At 40.1% G+C, this 27108-nt stretch overlaps 2 protein-coding genes across 3 annotated transcripts; both read left to right on the forward strand.

Moving 5' to 3' along the window:
• The first annotated feature begins 496 nt into the window (after positions 1 to 496).
• On the forward strand, positions 497 to 2331 carry sp8b (sp8 transcription factor b). The gene is made up of 2 exons (XM_063487654.1): positions 497 to 517; positions 994 to 2331. Exons 1-2 carry the CDS (start codon positions 497 to 499, stop codon positions 2329 to 2331), a joined length of 1359 nt encoding a protein of 452 aa, XP_063343724.1.
• Positions 2332 to 9196: 6865 nt separating this feature from the next.
• On the forward strand, positions 9197 to 15287 carry macc1 (MET transcriptional regulator MACC1). 2 transcript variants are annotated; one of them, XM_063486014.1, is made up of 5 exons: positions 9197 to 9310; positions 10710 to 10832; positions 10921 to 12968; positions 13520 to 13708; positions 13796 to 15287. In XM_063486014.1, the coding sequence occupies exons 2-5, from the start codon at positions 10718 to 10720 to the stop codon at positions 13997 to 13999; spliced, it is 2556 nt and encodes an 851-aa protein (XP_063342084.1). In that variant the 5' UTR covers positions 9197 to 9310; positions 10710 to 10717; the 3' UTR covers positions 14000 to 15287. The 2 variants fall into 2 exon arrangements, with proteins under 2 accessions (XP_063342084.1, XP_063342083.1); XM_063486013.1 differs by lacking the exon at positions 9197 to 9310 and adding an exon at positions 9362 to 9450.
• The last annotated feature ends 11821 nt before the right edge of the window (positions 15288 to 27108 follow it).

Here is a 27108-nt window from a genome sequence, read left to right on the forward strand (position 1 = left end):
GGAGGCGGCGGAGGCGATGGCGCATAATTTGCCAAGCTTTTTATTTACTACGCAGCATCCCACATCGCCAGACACGGGTCATCATTCCTCCTTCTTTAAATTTATGGAATGTGATGTTCTGTAAAAATTTCAGTAAGTGGCCCCCTAATACCTCCTTCCCAATTCACTCTCATTTAACTTTACCTTCCTTCCGCTGTCTTTTATTATGGAGGGGGCGGTGGGGTGGATGAGGGAGGGGAGGTGGGAGGGTGGCGGTGGGGGAGTGGAGAGCTGTCTGAGGCGCTCTATTGATGACCTCACGGTAGTATGTGGCAGTGCGGCGGGACGAAGCCGCTGATTGGTCGCCCGTGTCACAGCGGCACTTCAAAGCCGGAGAGGAGCCTACAATTGTGGAAGAATGGGCGGAACACATCATTGTATTGCACACCTCTAAAAAAACAGTGCTCTGATTCATAAATATAAAAAGATCCTCTGAGGAGGGCTGTGTTTTTGTGTGATGGCAACTTCACTTCTAGGGGTGAGTCTAAAGGACTTTCTTACTGGTTTAATTAGTTCTTGTCATTGTCCTGCGGAGGGGGATTAAACTTACAGCGGTCGCAAAGTAGCAGCAAAGCCAGTGCGTTGGTTATATTTCCAGCAAGCGGTTTGTATGATAAAGACGAGGCTCTGTAAACTGCATATAGGCTGAGTTTGGCGGTCACCGGCGCTGAAGACACGCATGTTTTCCCTGCTGTCCCGTTTGGCATGCATTTGTAAGCGCCGTCTGACGCATTTCACTTGTTTACTTTCTGTTCATCCAGGTAGGAAATCAGGATAATCTTCTCTGTTGATTACCAAAACTTAAACAAAAATACAGCTTATTAGTCGTCTGCTAAAAAACAGGGAAACTGTCTCTACTTGAACGCTATTTCCCGATCCGAAAAGAATGCATTAAATGCCTGTAATCTATCTGTTTAACTTGTAAGTCGCTTACATATTTTCTTGTCCTTTCAGGAGGAGCCGAGGTTAGGATCGACTCCTTTAGCCATGTTAGCTGCAACATGTAACAAAATAGGGAGTCCGAGCCCTTCACCGTCGACAATTTCGGATAACTCCTCGTCATTTGGAAAAGGTTTCCACCCGTGGAAAAGAGCCGCTGCGAGTAGCTGCAGTCTCGGATCCGGCCTGCCCGGTTTCGGGGTATCGCGTAATGGATCTGGCATCTCGGACTCTTTTGGCACCAACAGCTCCACTGGATCCAGTGCCTTTTCCCTCACGTCCGGTACCTCGTCTAGTTCACACTTTGGAAACGATTATTCGGTTTTCCAAGCATCCGTGTCGAACAGCTCTCAAGAGTCCAGCCACCAGCCGGTCTTCATCTCAAAAGTGCACACCTCAGTGGACAGTTTGCAGGGCATCTATCCGAGGATGAGCGTTGCGCATCCTTACGAGTCCTGGTTCAAATCGTCTCATCCCGGGATCCCCACGGGAGACGTTGGTACCACCGGAGCCTCTGCATGGTGGGATGTGGGAGCGGGATGGATTGACGTTCAGAACCCTAATGGAGCAGCAATACAGACGTCCTTACATTCCGGTGGACTCCAGACCTCCTTGCACTCTCCCCTGGGCGGATATAACTCTGATTATTCGAGTTTAAGTCACTCTGCTTTCAGTACAAGTCCATCTCCACACCTGTTGACAACCGGCCAACACCTGATGGACGGTTTCAAGCCGGTGTTATCCTCTTATCCCGACACAAGCCCCTCTCCTTTAACCGGGGCAGGAGGGACTATGCTCTCCGGGGGTCCACCTGCGTCTTTAGCGGGGTCTCCGAGGTCATCTGCCCGGCGGTACTCGGGCAGAGCCACCTGCGACTGTCCAAACTGCCAAGAGGCGGAGAGACTGGGACCGGCGGGCGCAAGCCTCCGGAGGAAAGGTCTCCACAGCTGTCACATTCCAGGCTGTGGGAAGGTTTACGGGAAAACCTCGCACCTAAAGGCGCATTTGAGGTGGCACACCGGCGAGAGGCCGTTTGTGTGCAACTGGCTCTTTTGCGGAAAAAGATTCACTCGCTCCGACGAGCTCCAGCGACATTTACGCACACACACAGGGGAGAAGCGATTCGCTTGTCCGGTGTGCAACAAGAGATTTATGCGTAGCGATCACCTGAGTAAACACGTAAAAACTCACAGCGCCGGGGGATCTGCCGGCTCTGGCTCCGGGGGCAGCGGAGGGAAGAGGGGGAGTGATACCGACAGCGAGCACAGTGCACCGGGGAGCCCTCCATGCCATTCCCCAGACCTGTTGCACCCACCTGAGTCGGCCCAGGGAGTAGGCATGAACGGCCTCTAAAAAACTCCCCCAGTGAAGTGAAAACTGTAAAACAGCAAAGTGTCGTGATGGAATTGTCCGAGAGGACATGAAAGTGGACATACTTTGGTGCATCATCATTGTCATTTAATGAGAAAATCGGCCTCTATGTTTCTTTGACTCTTTCCAAGTGCTTAAGACGTCCAATTGAATAATTTCATAGCCGTGCCATCAGAAACTTCTCATCTGCGGTGTGAAAGTGTAGTCAAGTCCTTGTGTGACACACTGTGGGAGGGCACGAGCAAAACTTTTTATTTTTCTTACTGTTTTTCTTTTGCAGCCCGATCCTGAATACGCCTGATGTTTTATTTGTCCGGTATAAGACGCGAAAGACAGAAAACACTGCTGTCAAAATTGTAGGGCCTGAAAAAGTTGAGCAACTGCTATCATGCATATTGTTGAAAACCAAACACTGGCACTTTATTATCGAGCAGGGGAAACTGTTGCTGTCAATGTGGATGGACTGCTCGATAGGAACAAATACCTGTAGAGTATGGCGGTGAGACACGGGACGTAATAATCCCATTAAATAAAGTGATAAAGGAAGAGCAGGTATATATATATATATATATATATCACTGCTATTCTCTTCGCATCCTACACTATGTGCGCCAACTTTATCACTAGGCCTGTTGAGGTTACTTAGACTTCGCTGCAAAATGTGTTGTATATAATTACAAATGTAGGTTAGAATAATTACAGCCCAGTGTAAAGGTGAGCAATGTATTTGTCCAGGAGACGATTTTGTATAGGTATTTCTAGCTGTATATGGACTCTAGTAAATATTTGAAAATATACGGAAATGTACTTGGATTTTCTTTGACATGATATGAAATGTATTGTGGGGAGTTATATTTAACCACGACTTTTTCTTGTATTTAGGGATCTATCATTAGGCGCACTTTGAATTTATTTGTAAAGTTTTGAAATCATTTACTGTTTACCCACTCGTTTAATTTAAGTAAGCATGTTGTAAAGTGATTTTAATTTTACAATGATATTTTTTTCTTTCTCTCTCTCTCTCTCTCTCCTTCTCTCTCTTACTCCGAGAATGGCTTTTTATGTGAGCCACTCAATAAAGTCAGTATGAAATCAGAAGCACCTGATCGACTCAGTTTGTTGGATTGCTGAGTCATTTAAAAAAAATTGCAAACGCCTAAAAGAAACTCATAAATTACACTTTGCCTTCATGTTACATTACAAGTCCGTGCGTTTGCTATTAATGCGAAAAACTGTAGAGTTTCATGATCTCCGTAACGGCCTCCAGCAACACCAGGGCCTTGCCCACATCTTAATTTAAATTTCAATAATAAAATGTAACAATTATTTAGAAACGGGGAGAAAATTCAGTGTTATTAAAAAAAATCTATTTAGCCTGAAATAAGTCATTATCGTTTAAAAAAAAATATCTGTTAAGCAGAAAAATTCAGCCTCTTAACTTTTTTGAGGACGCGGCTTTACCATTAAACCACCGTTTATGATGAGTTAATTGGCGTATAGTAAATACTCGCAGCAACACATTGTAATTAGCATTTTTATTTTGTATTTATCATTCCTATTCTTCTTTTTTTCATTCTTTATTTCCATTCAGATTTCCAATATATTTTCATCCTCAGGTTTTTCCTTCTCACTGGTCATTCTTAAAACACTCGTTTTTCTTCCGTTTTTGTAAATGTTACTAATAAATGCACAGCAGGTTGAGTGCCTACGTTATTTATTTTTGTGTGTAAACATTTAGATCGTCTAATGAGGACAGCGCGCGTTCTTCTGCAGAAAGTTTTGTTTCCCTTCAGGCTGGACTTAATTTGACCTCATTTCAAGTCAGAAAATTACTTAAAATCAAGAAATCTGTGGACTTTTCCATTCAGATGTGCTCATTTACTTTACTTGCCTAACACAGAGACTTTTATTTCATTTAGTTGAACATCGTATTTCATGTCATTACAGCTGAAAACAGAGACCGTCTGTCTTTCTTTTTCTTTTTTCCCTTTCTGGTTTCTAGGTTTAAGGCGTCAAATCTTAAGAGCCGATTGTAACATACAGCGTGCGCACTGACGTAACATTTCCCATCTTCTAAACAGTTTTACAAAAAAAAAGTGATGCGTAGGGAAAATAATATAATAAAAACTGAATTATTCTGAGTTTTTTTTTCCTTCGGATCTCTTAGAAACAGCTTAATCTCTAAACTTATGCAAGGAGCCATTGAATTTAAAGCTCTGTAGCGCCATCTAGCGCTAGTCTGCTCAACCGACAGTATTTAAAGACCAGCCCTGGATCATCCTGATCAGATTTAAAGCTTGGATTTATTTTCACTTCGTAGAAAGCATATTGCGATGCCTTAAGCAATTCTGATATATAATCACATCTGATATTAAAGCATGGTTACATTTATAATTGTTGATGCCAGACTTGATTAACAGTTTAGCCTCTGATTTCAGCTAATCGTCTAATCATGGAATATGCCCTTTTGTAAGTTTACCCACCTCATCCTCATGAAGTGTTACTGAATCTTCAGACAAGTGGAGACAAAGTTCTGACTCAGACAGTTGTAAGACTCCTAAACATACTTTGTACTTGTAAACAAGGTTACAGTGATCATTAAGAAAATAATGTCCTTACACTCACAGCTGCTCCGTTTAGCAGTACACAAGGAAAGCTCATCAGAGTGACTGGATATTTTCTGGGTACATCAAGCTCACAGTCTCCAGATGTTTTGCTGACATGATCTGAAAAAGACTCACAATAGCAAACAGACTCAGTTTCATCTGCTTTTCAATATTATTTTTAAATACTTCCACACTCATTTGCACATTTTCATACAAATAAAGTTGCTCTACTGTGGTCCAAGGATGAAAGAAAAATGAGTGCACAAATGATTGACTAAACATATCCTGCTTTTACTGAGTTCATGAATCCCCAAAGTGCTTTGGCATGTGGGATTTGAATATAGAGACATTAAATACTACAGCACTTACACAGCTTTAACCAAAGATTTTGTAGCTGATTTATATGTAGCTGGTCTGCTTAATAAATGTTTAGGCAGTCAATTTTCCCTTTAAGCATAAAATGTAGAACATTTTTTTGTTTGTTTTTTAAATTCTGGCTCATTTAGGGTGAAAAGACTTCATGATTCAAATAAAGTAAACCTAAAACTGAGTTTTAAAAAAATAATATCATAATAATAACTAATTTTTAATTAGTTCAGCATTGTATCTGTGGCTTACCATATTGCTGCAAGTTAAGTTTATAAAGTGATGCATCTTCATTTTTTTATTAAAATCGTTTTAAACATTCCAGTCAGAACACAACAGGCTTGTAGTTTTAAAAGCCGCCTCCAAAATAATCTAACCAGCCAAAAAGTGATCAGTTAATATGAGAGGACTCATCTCAGCCAAACGTTTCAGTGCACCACTCCGTGTTGTCATACCATTAGCACCTTACTAGACTGTTGTTGCATCGCACGGTCCTCAGAGGAACGTCCCACCGCTGGCCTCATTTGAATTAAGCTGGCCACAGGAAGTGCACACATGCCAGGATGAAGAGGACGGGCCTGCCAACTGTGGATGAAGGCCACAATAACAGCTATAGTCAGAGCACACAGTGTGTTGGCAGCCAAGTTTATCGTTGATCCGGTCACCTAGAAAACAGGAAAGAAATAATATTATGCCAATGATGCTAAAAATTTGCATCGATTTATGATTTTGGGGTTGTTTAATGAATCTAAAGCCAAGTCTTTTGGAGGATAGATAGATAGATAGATAGATAGATAGATAGATAGATAGATAGATAGATAGATAGATAGATAGATAGATAGATAGATAGATAGATAGATAGATAGATAGATAGATGAGTGAATGAGAAATAATATTTTATCTGCAAGGTAAATTTCTGTTTTCCAGAAAGAGACAAAAGTATGTACAACTTTAGAGAAATAGAAATGATCACCTATAGTACAGACAAGGTTCTTGATTTGACGTTTTTCATTTCTACTTAATGAACATTTGAGCCGTAAGTGAGATCTGAGCCACAACCCTCCATTTTTTCTTGTAATCAAATGGCTAAACTTCCATAAAAAACTTAACCAAAGCTTCGTCTTTGCTGTCATTGGACAGCAATTACTGGCTTTTAAAAAGAAAATGCCAGATTGGAACTCATGTACCTTTTCAAATCTGTTACTCCCTGTATTTCACTACTTCATGCTTGAAAATAATTTAATTAGCTTTATTTTTCTCTTACAACCACTATTCACTTAAACCTTGAAAATCACAGATTTGTCTTTCATATAATCTCATTAGAGCAGTTTTGGATCATTAAAAACATCAACATACAAACAACTTTACCCAACTTCATTGTTTGCAACAACACACGCTGGCTCACCAGTTGTACGGTAGAGAAATGGCTCCATCAAGTGGCACGATATTGTAAACATTAGACATCCACTTTAATTCGGATTTCTAAACTCAAGTATCTTAAATTAACCGTGTCACACAATCAAGCTAAATAAAGCTTGTATTCCAAATGAAAAGACTCTTGAGAAACTACAGATTGTAAAATGCCCAGTGAATACCTTTGCAGGCAGTGTACAGACTTTTTCGTCCATATATTTTTGGACAATTATTCATTTTTTTGCAATTTGCCAAAAACCCCCAGATGCGATTGAACGGCAGCCTTTCCGTTTTAATTCAAGGGGTTTTCATAAGTATTGCTGTTTAGGAACTGCAGCTATTTCTATACACAGTCCTCAATTTTAACAGGCTTAAAAATAATTGGACTTTTGACTGACAAGCATGCAGCTCAAACCTGTTTCCTGATTTCATCACAGATTAAGCAGATAAAAGATCTGGAGTTGATTCCTGTTGAACCTGTATTTTGTATCTTTTCACTGGAGCTCTTAATAGAGTGTGCAAAGAGATGTTGGTGATAGTGAAAAAGACAATAATTAGATTGAAAAAGCAAAGTAAACGAACCCGATTGGCAGCCGAAACTTTAGGAGGGGCCAAATCAACAATCTTACAACAAACGAATGCACTGGCCAGCTCAACAACATCAAAAGGCCTGAAAGACCAAAGAAGATAACAAGATTGCACAACTTCCCAACATCCAAGTTAAGAACAAGAAGGTAGGAGTGTCATTGTCAAGGTCTCTAACCAACGGATACCTTTATTAATGTAAATACCAAGAGTTAACAACATGGTGCAAACCACTGGTTACACTGAAGAACAAGAAAGCCTCACACTGAAAACAAACAAACAAAAAACATAAATATATTGTACAACATCAATCCATCCATTTTCTTCCACTTGTCCAATTCAGGGTTGCCCATTCCAGCTACCATAGGACAAGAGGTGTGGTACACTCTGGACAGGTCACCAAGTTAATCTGTGCAAAGTTTTTTTGTTTTGTGTAGACAGACAACTATTCACACCGATGGGCAGTTTTGAGTTACCAATTAACCTTTGGACCGTGAGAGAAATCTGGAGTACCCAGAGGGGACCCACGCAAACAAAGGGAGAACATACCAACTCCACACAGCCCGATGGTGGAGTCTTCTTGCTCTAAGGCAACGGTACTAACTGCTGCGCCACCATGCTGCCCACTATTGTACAATGTACCATTTTTTGTTTTGTTTTTTAAAAATTTTTCAAGGCAAGGGCAGGTATGGCTGCTGGTGGAACCAGGTCACTAATGTTTATTGATGATGTGAGTCCTGATAAAGCAGCAGGATGAAGGGTACAGGTCTATATTCTCTTCTTACAGTCTGCCAAATCCTGCAAAAACCAATTGGACAGGGCTTTACAGTGCAAATGGATAACGGCCCAAAGCATAATGCAAAAGCAACCCCATCAGACACACACAGAACAGGATATATGAAGGAGAATGCACTGCATTTCAGTAAAATAGAAACATGAATATAACTAACAGGTTTGCAAATGTTTGCTACTTAGACCTATACACTCTGTATCAGCAGATGATTATTACCCACAGCAAAATTCAAGCTACAGCAACCAAAGGCCGTTTCTGTTTTTTTTACTTCCAGTGTCATAATCTACTCAAGAGTGCTTATTGCATTCCTGGAGAATTGCTTGAGGATGAAAGGGCTTACATCAGAGACCACAGGCCAGTCGAACAGTTCTGAGGGAACATTTCAGCTTTAGCAGGATATTCAGTAACAACAACAATAACAGCCGGAAGATTCCTCAAGTTGTAACTTTCATACACGTCTACTACCGAGCTCTGCCCTTATCTTATTTCTATGAGCGCTAAATCATCTGTTTGGTTTCATTCCGGTGCCTGTGTAAGTTACACTGTAACTTATCCTTAAGTTTGTGCTAACGATTAAGCTCCTTTTATGTTGTTACTCGAAATGCAGCCATAAAATGCCACAGTGAAGACCATGAAAAAACAGCAAACACATTCATTAAACTGAGAAGCACGAGAAATGGTAGGTTTTCTGTTGTTTTTGGCTTAACTATACACTGCGTGACTTTCACGCGTTGCAACGATGTACAAATAATGTCTATATAATATATATATATAAATACATAAAACCAGTTATGCTTCTTCAGGCTGTGTAAATTAACCTTATTTCATGTCGGTGCACCAGCCTGTCTAATATGTTTTTGCAACCCCTATAGCGCTTATCAGTCAAGTCACACTTACATCGAAACCACGAGTATCGCTCAGTTTCATGTGTAGTACTGTGCGTAAACACTGTGTTGCATTGTGGATATTGTAGGCACTGTCTACCTAAGGCCACTCCTCCTCCGGGATTCCGGTAATAATTTAAACTTCCAGTCCCAAAATGCTTAGTGGCCAAAAGCGAATCGAATAAGAAGAAGCTGTGACGTGAGGAGGTCGGGGTTCTCGTTTTCACGCCCTAAAAAGCAGCGCTGATGATACTGGATTGACCTCTTTTCTAGCCAAAGAGCTGAAGGAAATCTACAAACATCTCGTGCTGACGGTTAGATCAAACTTTGCTTTCTTTGTCTCGTATCTAATAGTTTTTCGTCTTGGTGTTAATATTAGGAGCACTCAGACGAACAGCCGAGGCATTAGACTTTATGACTTTGTCGCTACCCAGTGAAGTCTACACCTGTTCAGGTGCGAAAATGGCAGTGACGCGTGTCTTGATGTTGTAGATGTGTTTAGAGAAGCTGGAGCTGAGGGACTTTGTGTTAAAGTGTTTCTGATCGGATTGTGAATGAATCAAAGATTTGCTTGATAGTGTTTTCATCTGATCAGAGGGGAAAAAATAATGTTCGCGTGAATTTAATTGGAGCTGTTTGCTCAGCCTCGAATAATAATGGAAAGGAAATGCAATGCAGATTAAGTAAAGCCGCCGTGCAGTGTTTCTTCGGAAAATAGACGGTCTGTAGTACAATAGGACTGGACTTTGATCATAGGAAGAAGCTCTTTGTGAAGTGACTAGTGTGTCATAGGCTTGACAAGACCAACCTGTTTTTGTGCACTGGTGTAAGAAACCACATTATTAATGACTGACTCACTGTGACAACTATTGAATGGGTAGTGTCATTTTACGCAAACAAGTAACAAACTGAAGAGTTCAGGCAGTTTGGAGCAGCTTTCTGTAACAGACTGAAGTTCCGCCGAAACCCTGGGGCCCATTCTGCCTGAAGAAACACCTGTGAGACAGAACAAAGCTGTAGCTTTACTTTTATTGTGAAGGTTGTTGCCACCTGTCACAACACTTTCAAATTCATCTATATTTATAGATATTTGTAGGGCTGCCACTTGCTTTTATAGTAAATCCAAACTGGAAGTAAAATAATGGTATCCCATTACTAAAGTCTTAATGGTGGAGTAATACATGTGTTTTCAGCAGAATTATATTAGACAGAAATGTGTATAATGGGATAATAACTAGATGTAATAATATGGAAACAAATGCCAAGAAAATTTTAATTCCAAATATTTACACAGAAATTATAATTTTCTTGCACAGAGGTTATATTTTTTAATAGTATCATACTCTTTTTAACTGGCTTTGCCTTACAGCAAACATTTGCTTTTGTTATTAACCTGGTATTTACATTTCAGTCAAATATCACCCAGCTAAAAGCACTGGTTAATACCAAGCTATTTCTTAGTTATTATCTTCGTAATTAAATTGTATTGCTTGGTTATTATTTCCTGATTTCCAGATTATTTCTTGTTTTGTTTGAAAAAAAAAGCAAATATTCAAATGTTTATAAATATTTCGCTGTAATAGTGGCTTAATTGTCATCTGATTGCTGTTCATTTTCTGATGATCAGCTGATTTGCACTGGAATTCCTATTATATTGTTTGAGGAATAATGTAATTACGCCCCAAAATAATGAATCCATGTTTATGTTTACAGATGAAAATATGGCAGCTGAAAGAACCAGGTCCTTCCGTCGTGTTGGGAGTCTCATGCGGAGTAAATCCGAGGGCACCCTGATTGATCTGACTGACAGCGCCCCACCCAGCAATAACTTGAATGGTAAAATGCTCGGTTTCAAACTTAAGTGACCTGTGCTTTGAATTTGAACATGTGGTAATAATGTTAACCCCCATCTCGGTTTTCACAGGCGGGCTCGTGTCAGGACAGACACAAAACTCTGACTGGACATTTTTGCAGTCAAACGTTTCACTTTCATCTCAGACTAAAAATCCTTTTTGGAACAAGATATCTGCGTCAAACCCTTTCTTAGAAGATATTGTACACATCGGCACAGACAAGCATAGTTTTGACTCATCGGATTTACAAGAAGACCATAAAGGGCATCAGTACGCAAGTAACGATGATGCCATCAGCACTTCTTCCGATGAAGGCAATGTGAGCAACTTTCTGGAGAGCAGACAGAACATCAGCAACAAGTCTGGGAGATGGAGGAGTACTTCACACATTATGGATGATATAGAAAGAAAGGTGCCGAGACAGGAGAACACCTTCGCACCACCCGTGCCGGTGCTGAGTCCAGATTTTGAGTGGCTAAAGAATGACAGAGAGGCCTATAAAATGGCTTGGCTGAGCCATAGGCAGCTAACACGCTCATGCCTGGACCTGAATGTGATTAGCCAGAGCCCTGGATGGGCTCAGACCCAGGCCACTAACTTTCAAGTTATCTGCAAGATTGGCCACGCTGGCGGCTCAGTACAGTTACCGGAGTCAGGAATTACCATCCATATACCAGAAGGACATGTTCCTCCTGGAGAAGTCCAGGAAGTTACACTCAAAGCAGTGCTAAATCCTCCCCCTGGACTCAACAACAACTACATGACAACCATGAGTCCCCTCGTTGAGGTGGTTCTCAGCAACATTAACACAAAGGAAACTTTGTCCCTGGAGATGAAACTGTCAGGAGAGGTGAAGAGTGATGATTCAAGTCAAGTGATGACCACTTTATACGGGCTGGTGTCCAACAAAAGAACAGGCCCTTACGTCAGATTGAATGACTGTTACGTTCACAAGAATATGATGCAGCTGAAGCTCCAGGATCTGAAGACACACTTTTTTGTGATTGCAGTTGCAGAGGCCTCTGCACTGCAGTCCCCTGCTACATCAGTCTGGGATTACCTTGACCGCAGAATCACTGTCGCAGTTTATGGTCCCAGATACATCCACCCATCATTTAAGATCGTGATAGTTGTCTGTTGCCATGAGGACGTTCCACCAAAGCTCCCATTTTCTGATATCTGCAGAGGCAACAAATACCTGCCTCCAGTTGTGCTGCAACTTTGGGGAAAACATTGCTTTAAACCAGACAAGCTCAGCAACCTTCATGTTGAAGTCGGCATTACTGACTCGATGTTTAAAATCAAAGCTGAAGACAAACTGAAAGAAGTGAGAGAAAGTCAGCTGAAAATAGGGACAGTTTTGCATCTGCCCATTGCATTATCTAGTTCTAGTAATACAGACATGACCCATTTTAAACTAGATTTACAAGTGAAGGAATCAAACAGTTCAGCTATTGCAGATTTCCAGGTGCCTTCCCCTCCTGCTGCACCCATCAGATCAGAAAAGCGAGCGACCAGACAGATAGAAAGGCCGGTCAAAATGATAAAACCTATTCCCATCACTGAGGAATGTCATTCAAATTTACCAGAATTCACAGACAGGCCCGTGAACTTGCAGTGCTACGGTGTGGCCCTAAAGTCTGTCGTCCGTCAGCCACGTGTAGAATATCTCCTGGAGTACTTCAAGGGTGACACGGTGGCTCTCCTTTCCAGAAATCCAGTTAAGTCTGTGGGAAACTCAAAAGTCAAAGAGTGGTATATCGGATTCCTCCGAGGGAAGACTGGTTTGATTCACTGCAAAAACATAAAATTCATAACTAGGGACCAGGTGATTGACTTCTATGACATTAAAGTGACCACAGAAGTCCTTCTAGAGAACATGACGCAGCCCTTTAAGAAACTTACTTACATGTACTCTGCCATCCAGACACTGGTCACTGAGCACATTACCAGCTGGAGATGTTTTGCAGATGCTTTAGGGTATAGCAAGCTGCCTCAGGACGCACTCATACGGAGGCATGCTGAAACTGAGCCCGATAAAGTGGCGTGCATTCTGGAAAAGCTGAAGGAAGACTGCCACACTGTGAGGGGCAGGAAGTTTCTGCATGAACTCATCGTTGTAAGTACAGGAAGTAAATAGTGGCCTTGTTTTTGGTCCATTTTCATTATGCTTGCAACATGCTAGGTTCATCCCGATGTCACATTCCCCGATATCAGGTTAGCAGCTATAGTGGCTGCCTACTACTCATGCTGCCTTGTCTTAGATCAATGCTGAGTGTGTTCGTGTTTTTCCTCTGGTCTATAATACAGTTTATCAGTATATGTTGTTTTTTTTGTCTTTGTATGTTGACTAATCTTTGAGTTACCAGCTATAAAGACTTTCCTTCTCTTTAACTTCATGAAGTAGCCAGCAAAAAAATACACCAGAAATGTGCAATTAAGTCCCATTTCCACAAAAATGTGACCTAATTAAGAAAAAAATCCACAAATCTCATTTGATGTTGGAACTATTTTCTTTCTGAAAATCACAGTTTTCACACTGTGAAAAAGTCCTTTAGCTGACGGCTTTGGGATGAACTATCACTTTAAAATCCCCTCTGCTTTGCCTCACACTGTATTCTTTAATTGCTTTCATTATAGCTAATTTGTATTTTTAATATGGTTGTCAAGGGCCTGCTGAGGATGGATTCAGTGAGTCTTGTGGCCCAGCTCATACAGAACACTGTCATTCTGTCCACTGCCGTGGAGCTGGGAATTCGATGGCGGGAGCTCGCTGAGAAAATGGGAAAGTTCTCAAGCACACAAATAGCTAGGTATGAAGCACCACATCGAGGGAAGAACGGTGAAGTCGGTCCCCAGGTCAGTTAAATGTTTTGTTTTAGCAAAGTTATTCGAAGTTTCACATCTGACATTTAAAAAAAAGAATAACGATGTGTTCTGTTTCAGTCAATGTGGAAGCCTGCCTATGACTTTCTGTACTCCTGGAGTCTTCGCTATGGAGATAGCTACAAGGACCTAATCCAGGATCTGCACCTTGTCCTGGACAAAATGAAAAACCCTGCCACGAGACATTGGAGGCACCTGACCGGTGTGCTCGTCACAGTGAACTGCCTCGATGTCTTTCGAGCCTCTGCTTACCCAAAAGCCTAAACCTCCTCACCCACCAATCAAAACATCTTTTGTTACAAGGTGGTGAGGTTCGAATGATCAGGTTACATATCTTTTCTGGTTGTCTTGTGGCTTTGCTTACTTTGTCTCAATGTTCATTTTCTGCACAGAGCATTAGAACCGATGTTATTAAAACTCACACAGTTACATGCATTATATATTAGAACAGCTAACAAACTGTTGAGAAAAATATGAATAATGAAATGCCACATATCGTTAAAGTTAATTTTCCTTCTGTCAAATCTCCATGAGGTTAGCCAACTACCATCAGGTGTCCTGGGTATTAACAATGCTCCTGATGTGTAATTATTTGTCAGATAAAAGATAAAAGCTGCTCATGAGTCAGTTAAAACAACTAAATAAAAGCAGAACGAGTCCAGAGGCACTCTGTTGGTTAAATTTATTTACAAAAAATAATAATAAAAATTACACAAATCCACAAAAGAGTCTTCACTGGGGCCTAAGAGACTCTGATGAAATCTCTATAGTCGATATGCGAAAAGGGTTTTTTGTTTTTTGCTCCAACTGTTTCATCTTTCTATAACTTTTCTATAAATGTTTTCAAAATTCTAACCAACAGAGTGCCTCAGGACTCCTTCTGCTTTATTTGTTCGTCTTTTTATTCCTTTGCCTTTCAGTCAAAAGGTAATTTTACACAAATTTGTATTATTAAAAATACATTCCCAATACACGTGCTGTTTCTACACCTTTCAAGACGCTTCCACCAACAGTTTTTATATAAGCACATTTTTTTTCTATTATTGTATTGCATAGTTATTGTAACCAATAATTGGTGAGTTCTTTAAATCAGGATCCACAGCAAGGCTCCTCTAAGTGTTTGTATCAGTGGAGTTTAAAAAAAGTTTAAGGCTTTTCTGTAATGTAATGTAAAGTAGCTGGATGAAACCGATAAATGTGAACACTGTTGCAAAAAAAAAAAAAAATCTAGGGTTGCATTTCTGAGTCCGTGAATGAAGTGTTAGGTCTGCGTGCTGAAAATAAAAACGCATGACCAAAGTCAAGGTACCCTGATGCCAGTAAATAAACTGTTAAGGAGCTACTATACATGTAACTTAAACTGTTGTTTTCTTAAATATTAGTGCTATTTTTATAATGTAATGTAATATTTTAGAAATGCACAAAAACAGTACTTTTATAATGTATACATTGTAATTGCAGTGTGTTCATGATTCATAATGTAATGTTGGGGGTTTTTTTGTCAAATGGAGAGTGGTGCAATGTACAGTACACACTGCCTTCAGTCTTTGATACCACGTTGTATGTAAAAAAAAAAAAAAAAAAAAAAAAGAAAGAAGAAGAAGATGTGAATAAATATAAATGATATAAACCTATTGTGATCATCTTTTGTTTTAATATACAGGCACAGAACTCCGATGATTGCATCATAACAGTAAGGTCTTTGTGCATCCCAGTGATGAAAATAGACAGAGAGATAAAGATAGATATTTTAACAATATTTGAATACTTCAAAGCTTATATGTGTCTCCTGTTTTTCCAGTTTTAATGAAGTCAAACAACACATCTTGTGTGTCAGTGCTTTCCATTGATCTTCTCTTGCTGTTTGCTTTTACTTGTTTGTTTAAGCTAGTTTCAGTCGAAAGCATTATGTGCCAGTTCTCAGTTAAACAGAGCAGAGAACGCTGAATTGACTTTCCTTTTGCTCACTGATTGCAGTGCGGGAAAAGTAAATCAAGACAGGAAAGTGGTATCAGGCAGCAGAGTGAACTGCTGACGTGATTGTATAATGATACAACAAACCTTTTTCTAAGGACTGATAAACCTGCGTAGGATTAATTTAGCAGGACAAATGTTACAGGTAACATTAGGAACAAAAGACACAAATATCTATTGCAGACAATCACAAGGCAGCAGCTCAATGCATTTCAACATGAAGACATGGTCAAGATGACCTACTGAAGTTCAAACTGAGCACCAGAATGGGGAAGAAAGATGATTTAAGAGATTTTTAATGTAGCATGGTTGTTAGTGCCTGACATACTCATCTGGGTATTTAAGAAATTGCTGATCTGCTGCGATTATCCCACAAAGCTATCTCTACGGTTTACAGAGAGTCATCCAAAAAAGAGAAAATGGGCAGCAGCTCTTCAGAAAAAAATACCATGTTGGTGTCAGAAGTCAGAAAAGGGCTAGGATGCTTTGAGGTGATAGAAAGCCAGTAGTAACTCAAACAACCACCTGTTACAACCAAGGTATGCAGAAAAGCATCTCTGAAAGCACAACACATCAAACGTTGAAGCAGATGGGCTACGGTAGAAGAAGCTGTCAGCTAAAAACAAGAAACTATGGCTACAGCTCGCAAGGGCTCACTAAAACTGGACAATAGAAGACTGGAAAATGTTGCCTGGTCTGATGAGTCTGAGTTTTTGATGAGGTCAGCACCTTCAAATAACAAAGCACCATCCTTTTATGACCACAATGTTCTCATTTTCTGGTGGCTACTTCCAGTTGGATAACCATCTTTATACACCTCAAAGCTCAGATCATCTCAAACTGGCTTCTTGGACTCCACAATCACCATCACGGATGTGCAGCGGACAAATCTGCAGGAACTGTGTGATGCTGTCATGTCAATATGGACCCAAATCTCTGAGGAATGTTTCCAGCAGCTTATTGAATCTGTGGCACAAAAAATTACGGTACCTCTGATGGTGAAAAGTGAGACCACGCAGCCTAGTTTTGTATGCATCAGATTATTTTTTATAGTAACACCACACAAGCCTTATCCCCCATTTTCAGTAGTGCTACCACTTCATAGAAAAGAAGCTTTTTCTTTAAGATTAATCAAACTTTATTGTTTCTTCTTAAAAAAAGAAAAAAAACATTTATTCAGGTCAAATCACCAGGACAGTGGGACAGTGAGGAAATCGAAACTCACAGCATATTTGAAAAACAGTCAAATTCTTCATAGAAAAACACTCAAATTATCCCCAGAGACAAGAATGGCCCCAGAAAGAACAATACTCAAGGTTTAGTAACACATTTTAAATTTGACATGCTTATTTTGAGAAGACCAGAATATTGGATCCCCACGGCTATTTTTAAAGCGCTGCTCTGTGCACACTTCATCCTTCATTAGGAAATGGGACAAAAGGTTCCCTGTTTTAGTCATAATAACTGCTGGTAGGTCCAGAGAAATGATTTCTCTGTGAGATTATCTCCACGATCCTTGGGTTCAAGCATTCGATCCTTTTAAAAAAGCAATAATGTGAGTTACAATGAAACATTTGTAATTAAATATCCATAAAAATAGCATTCTGAAGCTGTAAACATACTAGTTATTGATTAATGTGATGTGTTCAGGACACAGAATGACTCATCCAATTAATATAGGAAGTAGATGCATTCAGAGTGTACCAATTACAAATGAGCCTTACAGAACTTAAATAGGGCTAAACATTTGCAAAACTGTGAAATAATATAGTGGTTTAGTCTTTATTATATACACATATATATATATTGGATAACAAATGCTTTTTATAGACATTTTTTAGTCATTTAACATTGAAGGATGTGCTTCAGATTTGGTGTCTCAACAGGAAATGTTGTAAAGTCTGTGCTGATTCTATCACAGTGAAGTGATTCAACAATTAAAGTGTTCCAGTTTGAAAATGGACAGTGTGTTTTCGAGTCCCTGTTTTTTAGGTGCGCTGAGGCATTAAACTTTGAGGCTAACACGATGTGACCACTTTTGTTTTGGGAGTCTTTTATAGCAGCAGTGTGACAGTGCAGATAACAGTTTAAAGCATTCAAATCGATGCACGTCAGAGTCTTTTTCTCATGTTTGCAAACTAGCTCATACTTCTCCTATGAATTAACTGCAGGCTGACAATAAAACTATGGTTTATGATCCATAAAATGAGACTTTATTCCAGTAATTTGCCCCGATCATTCACACCATCTTCTGCTTTGTTTCACTCAAAACTCAAAGCCCACAGGAGCCACTAAGTGCTTCTCATTAGATATCAGCACATCAAGAAGTCTTTGTCACTGACACCCCGGCCAAAACTCTGTGCAAAGTCCTGCTCATAAGTCAGAACATTTTCAACTGTGTCAAGGAAGACGGTGTTAAGCTCCTTGGAGTTGTAGTTGAGAACAAAATGAGACTCTGAAAATGTTCCCACACTTGTACCAACTGCACCCCTTAAAACTTTAAGCTCTCATCATCAGTCTAAGCACAGGGGAGGCTTGTTCTGCTACGTTCAGGTTATGTTTGTACAGCACACATTCATCTATAGTTCCTCTCATTTCACAAGAGCCAAAGCCCACTGCAGATTTTAACCCTGTTCATCATTGCAGTGATGAGCATGAGATCCCACAAGCAAAGCTCATCTCAGCTGCTCAGTCTACTCCGCTGATCTGCGTGGGATTAAGGAGACGTTGGCATAATATTATTTCTGACCAGGGAGATAAAAAAAATCTTCATTGCTTGTTGCTTTTTCTCTTTTCCCAGCTATCTGCCAAGAAAACCTTTGGCCTATTAATGGTTTTTTTTTTTCATGTACATTTGGATGATGAATTAACTGAGAGCATGTATACTGTGTTGACCATCGACAGTCATTATTACAGTTGAGTATCCTCTACCTGCCCTCAGATCTTATGGTGTGTGACCATGGTGACATTTGTGCGGCCTTCACATTCATCAAGAAGAAAATGCACTACCTTATATTTCATTCCTTCACAGTTAAAAGCCAATAAAGCCGAGCAGAACAAGATCAAGAGAGCATTTCTGCGCTTGTCAATACTAAATCTTCCTAGTACTGACAGATACAGATGATTTATCTAGCTCCTTAAACTTTGGAGTCCTCTGGGATATGTGCTGTATTGGACAAAAATCACATTTTAAATGCATTTTAGCTTTTCACTTTGCTAGCATTCATAGTTTGCTACTGTTGACTGACAAGGAAAACTTTTTTTATCTATTCGTTGAAACAGAAAATATTCCTCCAACGTTACAGAACCGACACTTCCAATCCAGTCCAGTGGGTGGCACTGTTGCATTGACCATTTGGTTAGTTGCTCAGCTCTGACATGTCGTTACCTAACAGCACTCTTGTAATAAATAAATAAAAATAATATCCTAAATTATGTGTTAATTATGTCTTAGTTCCGTTTAGGGAATAATAACTCATCAACATTATGAAACTCTCTCAGGAAGACAAATAAAGCATGCTCAGTAATGCACCTTTATACTCCAATGCCTGCATCTTGTTCTGACCTGCAAGCAGTTTGGATTGTTCCTATTTTTATCTCAACAAAAAAAATCTCAACAAGTATCCCTGCTGTTATAAGTGGGCATGCTCAGAGTCCACAGAGTGTGACTCTCTGAAGCCAGCAGCCATGGGAGCCATCCACAAATCACTGTTATGAACAGAAGCATTCCTCTGTCCTCCAGGGTATATAAGGCTTCATTTGGTTTGCGTCCATGATATATGTTGAGGGCAAGAAGTCATTTAGCTTTCAATTTATTAGCCTGGTGATTTATGCACGCTGCAAAGGTAGCAGTGGTGTCTCCCACTCCTTCTCTCCAGCCCCCACTGTTCCCTGCTCTCCACCACTTTCAGATTAGACTCTAATAATTTGGTAATAGATGATGTGAAAGAGGAGAAAGTTCAGCAATTAGAAAAAGTCAGCAGAAAAACACGGGTTTACAGTTTCTTTGGCTGCACTTCATTTATCACCAGTGTTATAGTCACTCAGAGCATGATGAAATGCTGAGACCACAGCAACCTGCACCATAGCTGGACTCCATATATTAAAGAAACAAAAAACAAAACCACTAAAAGAATATCTACAATAAAAAATGATGGTTGAAAATCAGAGGTGTATCGGTTTAGGTTCAACAGCAATAAGAGACACAATAATTCAGTTGTTTTCTATTCTCACTAACACAGAAATTTTATAGCTGCATTTAACATGCATCCTGTACCATTGCATAATATGAGCGAAAACAAAAGTCTTCAAATCCCTAATACAAAAACAGAGATGGTTGTAGTTTTACAGATTTGGAAAGGTCTGTAGTTTCCAGTTTTAGCAGATTTGCAGTGCACAAGCATTTTACAAGGTGCCGATTGTTGCCCGGAGATCAATGTCTTTCTTCTGACTAACAGCCCCGCTTGGAGCCTCTTCCCATGACCACCGCTGGGTTGGAGGAAGCTCTGTTACCAAATGACTCACTGGGAAAAAAACAACCTGAAGTGTTTGGCAGCGTTCAGAGAGGCTTTGTGAGTAATCACCATCCACATCCTTGGACACTTTACTTTACTCTCACTCTCACTTTTTCCATCAACCAACCTTGCAGAACCCTAGTTTCATCATGCCAGAACCCTGAGATAAAGACTGAGGAAATTTAGAACACACAAATAAACCCGCTCTGCTATTTATAAACATCCGCATCTGCAACTCAAACCAAAGTCCTCAATTTAGCACAATTGCTTTGCCTTCAAGGGGATGGTGGCAAAGTGTTTCCCCTTCTGCTCCCTAGTTAGCAGACTGGTTTATTTTTGCTGATGTGATCACATCCTATATTGCATTAGGTTTTGTCAGGTGTACCATGACGGTGTGGAGGAGGTGCAGAGAGTGTATCTGCTGACGGGGCTGACGTACCAACTGTGACACTCCCACTCCATCGATAATGTACAAACCAGATGGAGGAGAGCTGGGAATGAGACATGGGAATGTGCAGGATTGTGGCATAAGAGTTTGACAGTGAACATATCACTACTGAACCTCTAGTAGTGTTTTTTCTTCCTAATAGGTTTGTGATTTTTACATCATGGCTCCATTCATTCGTCAGACCTGGGGTATTTCTTTTACAAGGGCTTTAAAGGCCTTTGAAGTACCTGCAGGGATGTTTTATGAATTAGTAACTTTTTAAAGTACATAAAACTTGTTCTGAAGTAATTGCACAATTGGTTTGTTTTTTTTTGTTTTAAACAGTGAATGCAACAATACTATTGTGTTGTTGTAGCTGGTTACTTGTAACTGTTTTATTGAGGGCTGTGATTCCCAGTGTGGAACTCCAGGAAATTTCGCCCTTAATATGTATAAACCTGAGTGGTTATGTGATAACTAATGCAGTGGAAAAGAAAAAAAAGGTTGTGATAACCAAATGTGAGAGCATTGAAGCAGAATGGAATTTGGTGAAACTGCTAATTACTAATAAACTTTTTTAATACTGAAACTACAAGTAAATCCTTGCTTAAAGTATGTACAACACACAAAGTTTAGCACCTATCAGCCCAAAGATTCATGGGATTATAATGTTTAGGTTAAAAAAATAACAATTTAGCAGTTAGTTTAATGTTTCCATTTAAATTAAGTTGTTTAATTCAATTCTGTTTTATTTATGTAGTTATGTAGTGCCAAATCACAACAACAGACAGTGAGACCTGAACAGTTCAGGGTTACTGTTCAGGTCTTACTGGATGAAGTGGTCCTATAAGTATACAGTACATGAGGCACAGCATTGCCTATAAGTAAATAGATCGTGAAAGGTTTTCTGAGTCATTTCATGACTTGACTTTTGCATACGTTTGACCAATATCCCTGACAACATTTCAACTGTAGTGGCAAATTGACCCATTCTTTACTTTTATAGTCTACTTGAACACATAGAGGTTTATACGACATGCCTCATTTGCACAAGAACTTTTCTCTAGACCTCAGTGCTTCTCTATCTAACATTCACACACCAATGGATGCAAAGAGCAACTTTGGGTCGGTCTCTTGGCCAAGGATTAGCTTTCAGACTGGAGCAGCCAGCAGTTGCACCACCAACCTTCTTATTAGTGGATGACCTGCTTGAGCTGCTGACTCACAGCCTCTGCAGAGTAGTCCAATTATCATGCTGGAGTAAAACAGATAATAATTTCCTCTGAAATTCAGAAGCCTAGAAGAAATCAAAATAATATTATACCTGATTACTGCAAGGTGTTTTCAACTACAGTAAAAGCCTATTTAATGTCACAACTACCGGTGGTTGCATAGTACATATTCATTTTTTCATCTCTGTTTTACGACTTAAAAAAATCTAGCAGATGGAAAGAGCAGTTTTAAGCTGCAGATGTCTACATATTACAACAACAAGTAAGCCCTCATCATCCAAATGAAGCTCATACTTCTGCTATGACTGTTGGTTATGTATTGGACAGTCGAAAGTCTAGTCTGATAACATTTTCATATCTTTTCTCCTTTAACTTGAAGTCAAACTTCACATCTTGAAAAGAGCTGGGTGGCCATCATGACCACACAACTTCCACATTGATGAGTTAACACATCATGAGGAAAAAAAACAAACCAAAAAAACACCAGCAACACAAAACCTGCTATCTACTACTCAATGGAGATAAGGGATGGGGGATAAATCTGTCACAGAATAGTGTCCTCTTGACTAATTTCTGTCAACCAAGAGGGAGAATAAGTGGGGCTGAAGGGCTACTATTCCAAAAACAACATAGCTGGAAAGGTAGCCTATTGGGTCCTGACAGATTGGTCTGGCTAAAGAACGAGGAGGAGGAGGTCGCTTTTAACTGACACATTGGGAGGAGCAGAGGTGAGCAGAAATCTGGAGGAGATGGGAACACAGCTGCAGGTCAGGGGAGAGTTAGTGTCTACCTCCAAAGGCTTCCCTGGGAGTCTGAACTTATTGGTGCACAGGGGTTGAAAGCCACCAATGATACTGTCATAGAGGCACGAGTCTATCTATCTATCTATCTATCTATCTATCTATCTATCTATCTATCTATCTATCTATCTATCTATCTGACACCCTTCACACCCCTCCTCTGTTGTTTTTGGCGCTGGATATGATGCTTTCCTTTGCGTCTTCAGTCCTGATCACTCCCCAGGTGCTCCACCGCCACCCCCACATCTCTGCCTATCATCCCTCTTTAAACTGTTCTTTCTCATGTGCAGCTGGAGCACTCTGTTTGACCTCATCTCTCCTCATAGAGGCTTTATTAATTGGAGTTGTGGTGGGAGTCCCCACAGCACGTGTGGTTAGAGCGAAGAGCCACCCTCATCACTTAATGTACTGTAAGTCTCAATGACATGCCACATTATGTTGCCGTCCAGCCTGTGCTCTGCCAGTGTTGTTTTAATGGGCTTGAAGCCAGAGATAAAGATGCAGCTGTTACATTTCTAACATTAAATTATTTTATTTCATACGAAGACCAATTACACTTTAATGGTGTGGTTTTTTTGGGGGGGGGCGGGGGGGGGTCAAATCAGTTACATTTTTTTTCTTATTTTTTTACTGACAGCATGATTGTTACCCAACATGCACCTTCAGAGCACTTCTGGGTATGGGAGCGCTCCAATAAAAATACTCATGCTCATTCCACAGATACCTCAATTTACTGTAAAGGTTTTGCAAGAAAGCTCATTTTTTATGTTGTTGTCTCACATTTTTTATTTGAGCATTTTTATGGACACATATTTGACTGAGAGGTTAATTTATGTTCTCTAGAGTCATAAAGCATCAACAATGTGACAGGGTTTTTTTTGTTGTTGTCAAGATAGTTGAGACAAAATTGGGGGAAAAATAATCGGAGATCAAAGGCATTTATCTATTCCAGATTTGTAGCTTTTTCACCAGCAGATAAAAATCCAGTAAAATTTGATGAGAGCTGGGTCTGTTTATTATCAAGTAATTACACTGTTTCTGGAAAGAAATGCTGTAGTTGAGTTGTATGAATGTTATTTTTCAGTGTTTGAGAGGGGAAATAAATCAGTCATATATTTCTTTTGATGTATATTTTGCATTTATCAAATATGAAGTGGAGGACACTCCTAAATGTACAGCACCATCAAACGATATTTTGAAAAGGAAGCATTTAATCTTAGTGCTCCTACATTGTTAGTGGTGGTCCTGTGCGTTCAGCTGTCTTCTAAAATGTTTGGTGAACCAATTTCTCACTCTGTGTCTCAGATAAAGTGAACATGACTGGCTACTTTATTTGGTACACCTTCATCAGGTACACCTGTGGCCATTTTAGCAAGTAAACCTGTGTATGCATCTGTGGCCACTCTATTAGGTACACCTTTGGACCCTTTCTTAGGCATACCATGTACCTTTTTAAATGGCCACCCACTTTATTAGATACACCTCTGGCCATTTTATTAGGTATATCTGTGGGCATAAAAAAGCACCACTTTATTATGTATACCTATTATGTATACCTGTTGTCACGTAATCAGGTGCAGCTATATATGTAGCCACTTTATGCCTTAAAAAAGTTGCAGCACTTTAGGTACATCTGTGTGTCTTTTAAAAATGGCTGGACACTTTATTGCATACACCTCTGACCACAACACTAGGTATAAATGAGGCCATTTGATTAGGTACACAATTACCAAATTTTTTAGGGACACCTGTGTACTGAATAAAGTTGCTGGCCAATATATTAAGTACAAATGGCCACTTTATTAAGTACATCTGTGGTCTAGTAAAGTGGCTGAGCACTTTTTTAAATTCCAACCTTTTTATCCAACCTGTTAACCTGCAGCTTTTAAGCAGCAAGGCCTAGACCAGGTCTGTCAGAATAATCCTACCACAGAAATTGTACTGTCTAGTAAGGAGTAAAATGCACAACTATGTAACTCTGCTAAATGCAGAAGCATTAAATTGCTTCTGCAGTTGTTTGCATAGTTTCAACTCTGGAAAAGTAACTGTGGAAAACTGTAATTTAGTTCATTGTAAAGTTTCATAGTCACTAACAATCTACAGGTTGCTATTTTCTCCCCGGAGATTTCACAGTTGTTTAAATGCATATTTCTATATACGTGAGAAAGTAAACACATGTCCATCCAAATGCACTTCTGTATAAGTGTAGGGGAGGGCATTAGTGAAGGCCCTGCTCCAGCTACTTTGGTGCCCCAGGTGGGATTAGGATTTGGTGCCAGTAGTGTGGGCAAACAAACAGCAGTCTGAAAGGCTATAAAAAAAAAGTTTATGTGAAAGTCAGCTCCAGAGTCTTTTTGTATTTTCTTCTCAGTACCAGCTGTTTATTGCACTGTGAGCAGTGTTTTTAGCAATGTATGAACCACACTGGATATTACTGACATGCTTTTAAAGATCGGATGTAATGAAAAAAATAGATCTTCCTCTTCTTTGGTGATGTTCCAGCTTGTGCCCTCTATGACTTTCTTGAAGTCAGTTGTCTGTTTCTAATCCAAGCTGTACAAGTACTCTTCATAAGTAATATAGCTCAGCAGACCATTTTCATACATCTGATTGTATACATCTGATTACATACATCTGATTACATGTCTGTCATTACATGACAGACATGTAATCAGATTGTGATGTATAATTTTTTGACTTGAGTTCCTTCAATGATGTCAGTAAAGCAGACACATTAATACAAACACCTCTGTGCAACAGGCAGATTTTATGAACGTTGGTATTATTGTAGGGTTATTATATTAGACTGGTCACTATGTACCATATCACAGTGCAGCACCTGTTGATCTCCTACAGCCCAGCAAAATGTGATAAAGCTACTGTAGCTCTGTGAACAGATATTTTCATTGCATGGGTCAGTGCACTGGTCTCCATGCTGCAGCAGCATGGGTGAATGTGTGTGTGGTCTGCTGGATGGCAGCATGCTTTATAGCCAGCAGAAGGCATGACTCAGTGGTACCGAGGCATTAGATAAAGCAGGGCCATAAAATGTATTTAGATTATGCTCTAGTTTTTCACTGACAAAAAGTGAGACAACAGTTTAGAAATCAGTGAGCTCTTGTTTTTTCTCAATACAGAGAATACATAAATTGTGTTTTGTGAGTAACATTTGGCCAGTGAAACTCTTCCTCAAGCTCTCGGAGGAGGGTCTGTGTTTGTTTTGTGTGTGCAAGTGTGTGTCTGTGTGTGTTTTAAGCAGAGATTATACTGCTGGGATGCCAGTTCTTCACAGTCCCCACATCACCCAGAGTTTCCAAGCTGTGAAAACATACTGGGCGTTTGTTGGTTCTTAGTGGCTAATAAGGTGTCATTGTCCGGTTGAGCTGTCTGATATCCCGCAGAGTCATTAGGATCACATGACGAGATTTAACAGAACATCCATTACACTCACACTTATGCCTCTACACATCTGCACTTCTTTGTGCACAATATGAACCTTTCGCTTCACAAAAAATGATATTTTTATTAGATAAGGAATGGGCAGAGATGGGCTCGGCTTTGCTGCATTTCTCAAAGTAAATTTGTATTCTGCTCCGTGAAATCTGGCTTGAGCCACGATTAGAACCTGTAACATCAAAGCGCCGAGGCTTTCAAAGGCTTTCTTTTACAGCTAACTTCAGCAGTCTTGGCTCCTATGTGTCCAGACAGCTTATAAAGGGCTGTTTTCATCATCACTTCCCAATTCAACACCCCAAATCTCGCCATCCCCCGCTATCAGAAAGAACCCTGATTACGATGTCTGGTTTCTCCACAGACTGGGACATTTTGAGAGTATTTCAGAGGAAAAAATGTGGTCATCCAACTCTGCTGCTTGACCTTGTTAGTCCCGAGGGCTGATTAGACGCTATCTGGAGCTGCTCTTTGAAGAGCGCACCTCTGTCTTTTCTCATTCCGTGCAGTTGATCCGTCTTGGCGAGCTGGCATTGGACTCATTGCGGTTACACTTTAATGGAGTGAACATGAATATCACTGTCAATAGCGGGAGACTCATACATGTGGAGGGCTGTGGTTTGTTATTTCAATAGATATGAGAAGGTTGATAGAGAAACACGGCCTTCCAAGACCTGAGCAGAGAAAATAGACAGGTCTCTGTGGATCTCGCTCTCACTCAGTGCTTCGAGAGTGAGAGCCTGAGTTGCGTCTGCCTTGATGTGACCTCAGGGAGGGGTGGTTAATGACGCTCTGGGGTCACACATGACTGACGTGTCAAGTTGCATGAATCAGTAATATGCATTTGACTTTATCACAACAGCCACTCATTGCTCATTGATAAGGGAAAAGGCTTTCTTCATCTGTCACGTGCCACTACTCTAGGCTGAGCAGTAAGTCACATCAGAAAGCAGTCGGTGCTGCTTATCTCCTCTTC

The sequence above is a fragment of the Pelmatolapia mariae genome, linkage group LG10_11 (assembly GCF_036321145.2).
Source record: "Pelmatolapia mariae isolate MD_Pm_ZW linkage group LG10_11, Pm_UMD_F_2, whole genome shotgun sequence".
NCBI lineage: Eukaryota > Metazoa > Chordata > Actinopteri > Cichliformes > Cichlidae > Pelmatolapia > Pelmatolapia mariae.

Excerpts from the sequence above, each read along its gene's own strand:
- macc1 (XM_063486013.1), top strand. The coding sequence starts at position 9,411 with ATGACTTTGTCGCTACCCAGTGAAGTCTACACCTGTTCAG. Across the intron at positions 9,451-10,709 it reads TGAAGTCTACACCTGTTCAG|ATGAAAATATGGCAGCTGAA; the intron begins GTGCGAAAATGG and ends TTATGTTTACAG. Across the intron at positions 10,833-10,920 it reads ACCCAGCAATAACTTGAATG|GCGGGCTCGTGTCAGGACAG; the intron begins GTAAAATGCTCG and ends CGGTTTTCACAG.
- sp8b (XM_063487654.1), top strand. The coding sequence starts at position 497 with ATGGCAACTTCACTTCTAGGG. Across the intron at positions 518-993 it reads TGGCAACTTCACTTCTAGGG|GAGGAGCCGAGGTTAGGATC; the intron begins GTGAGTCTAAAG and ends TTGTCCTTTCAG.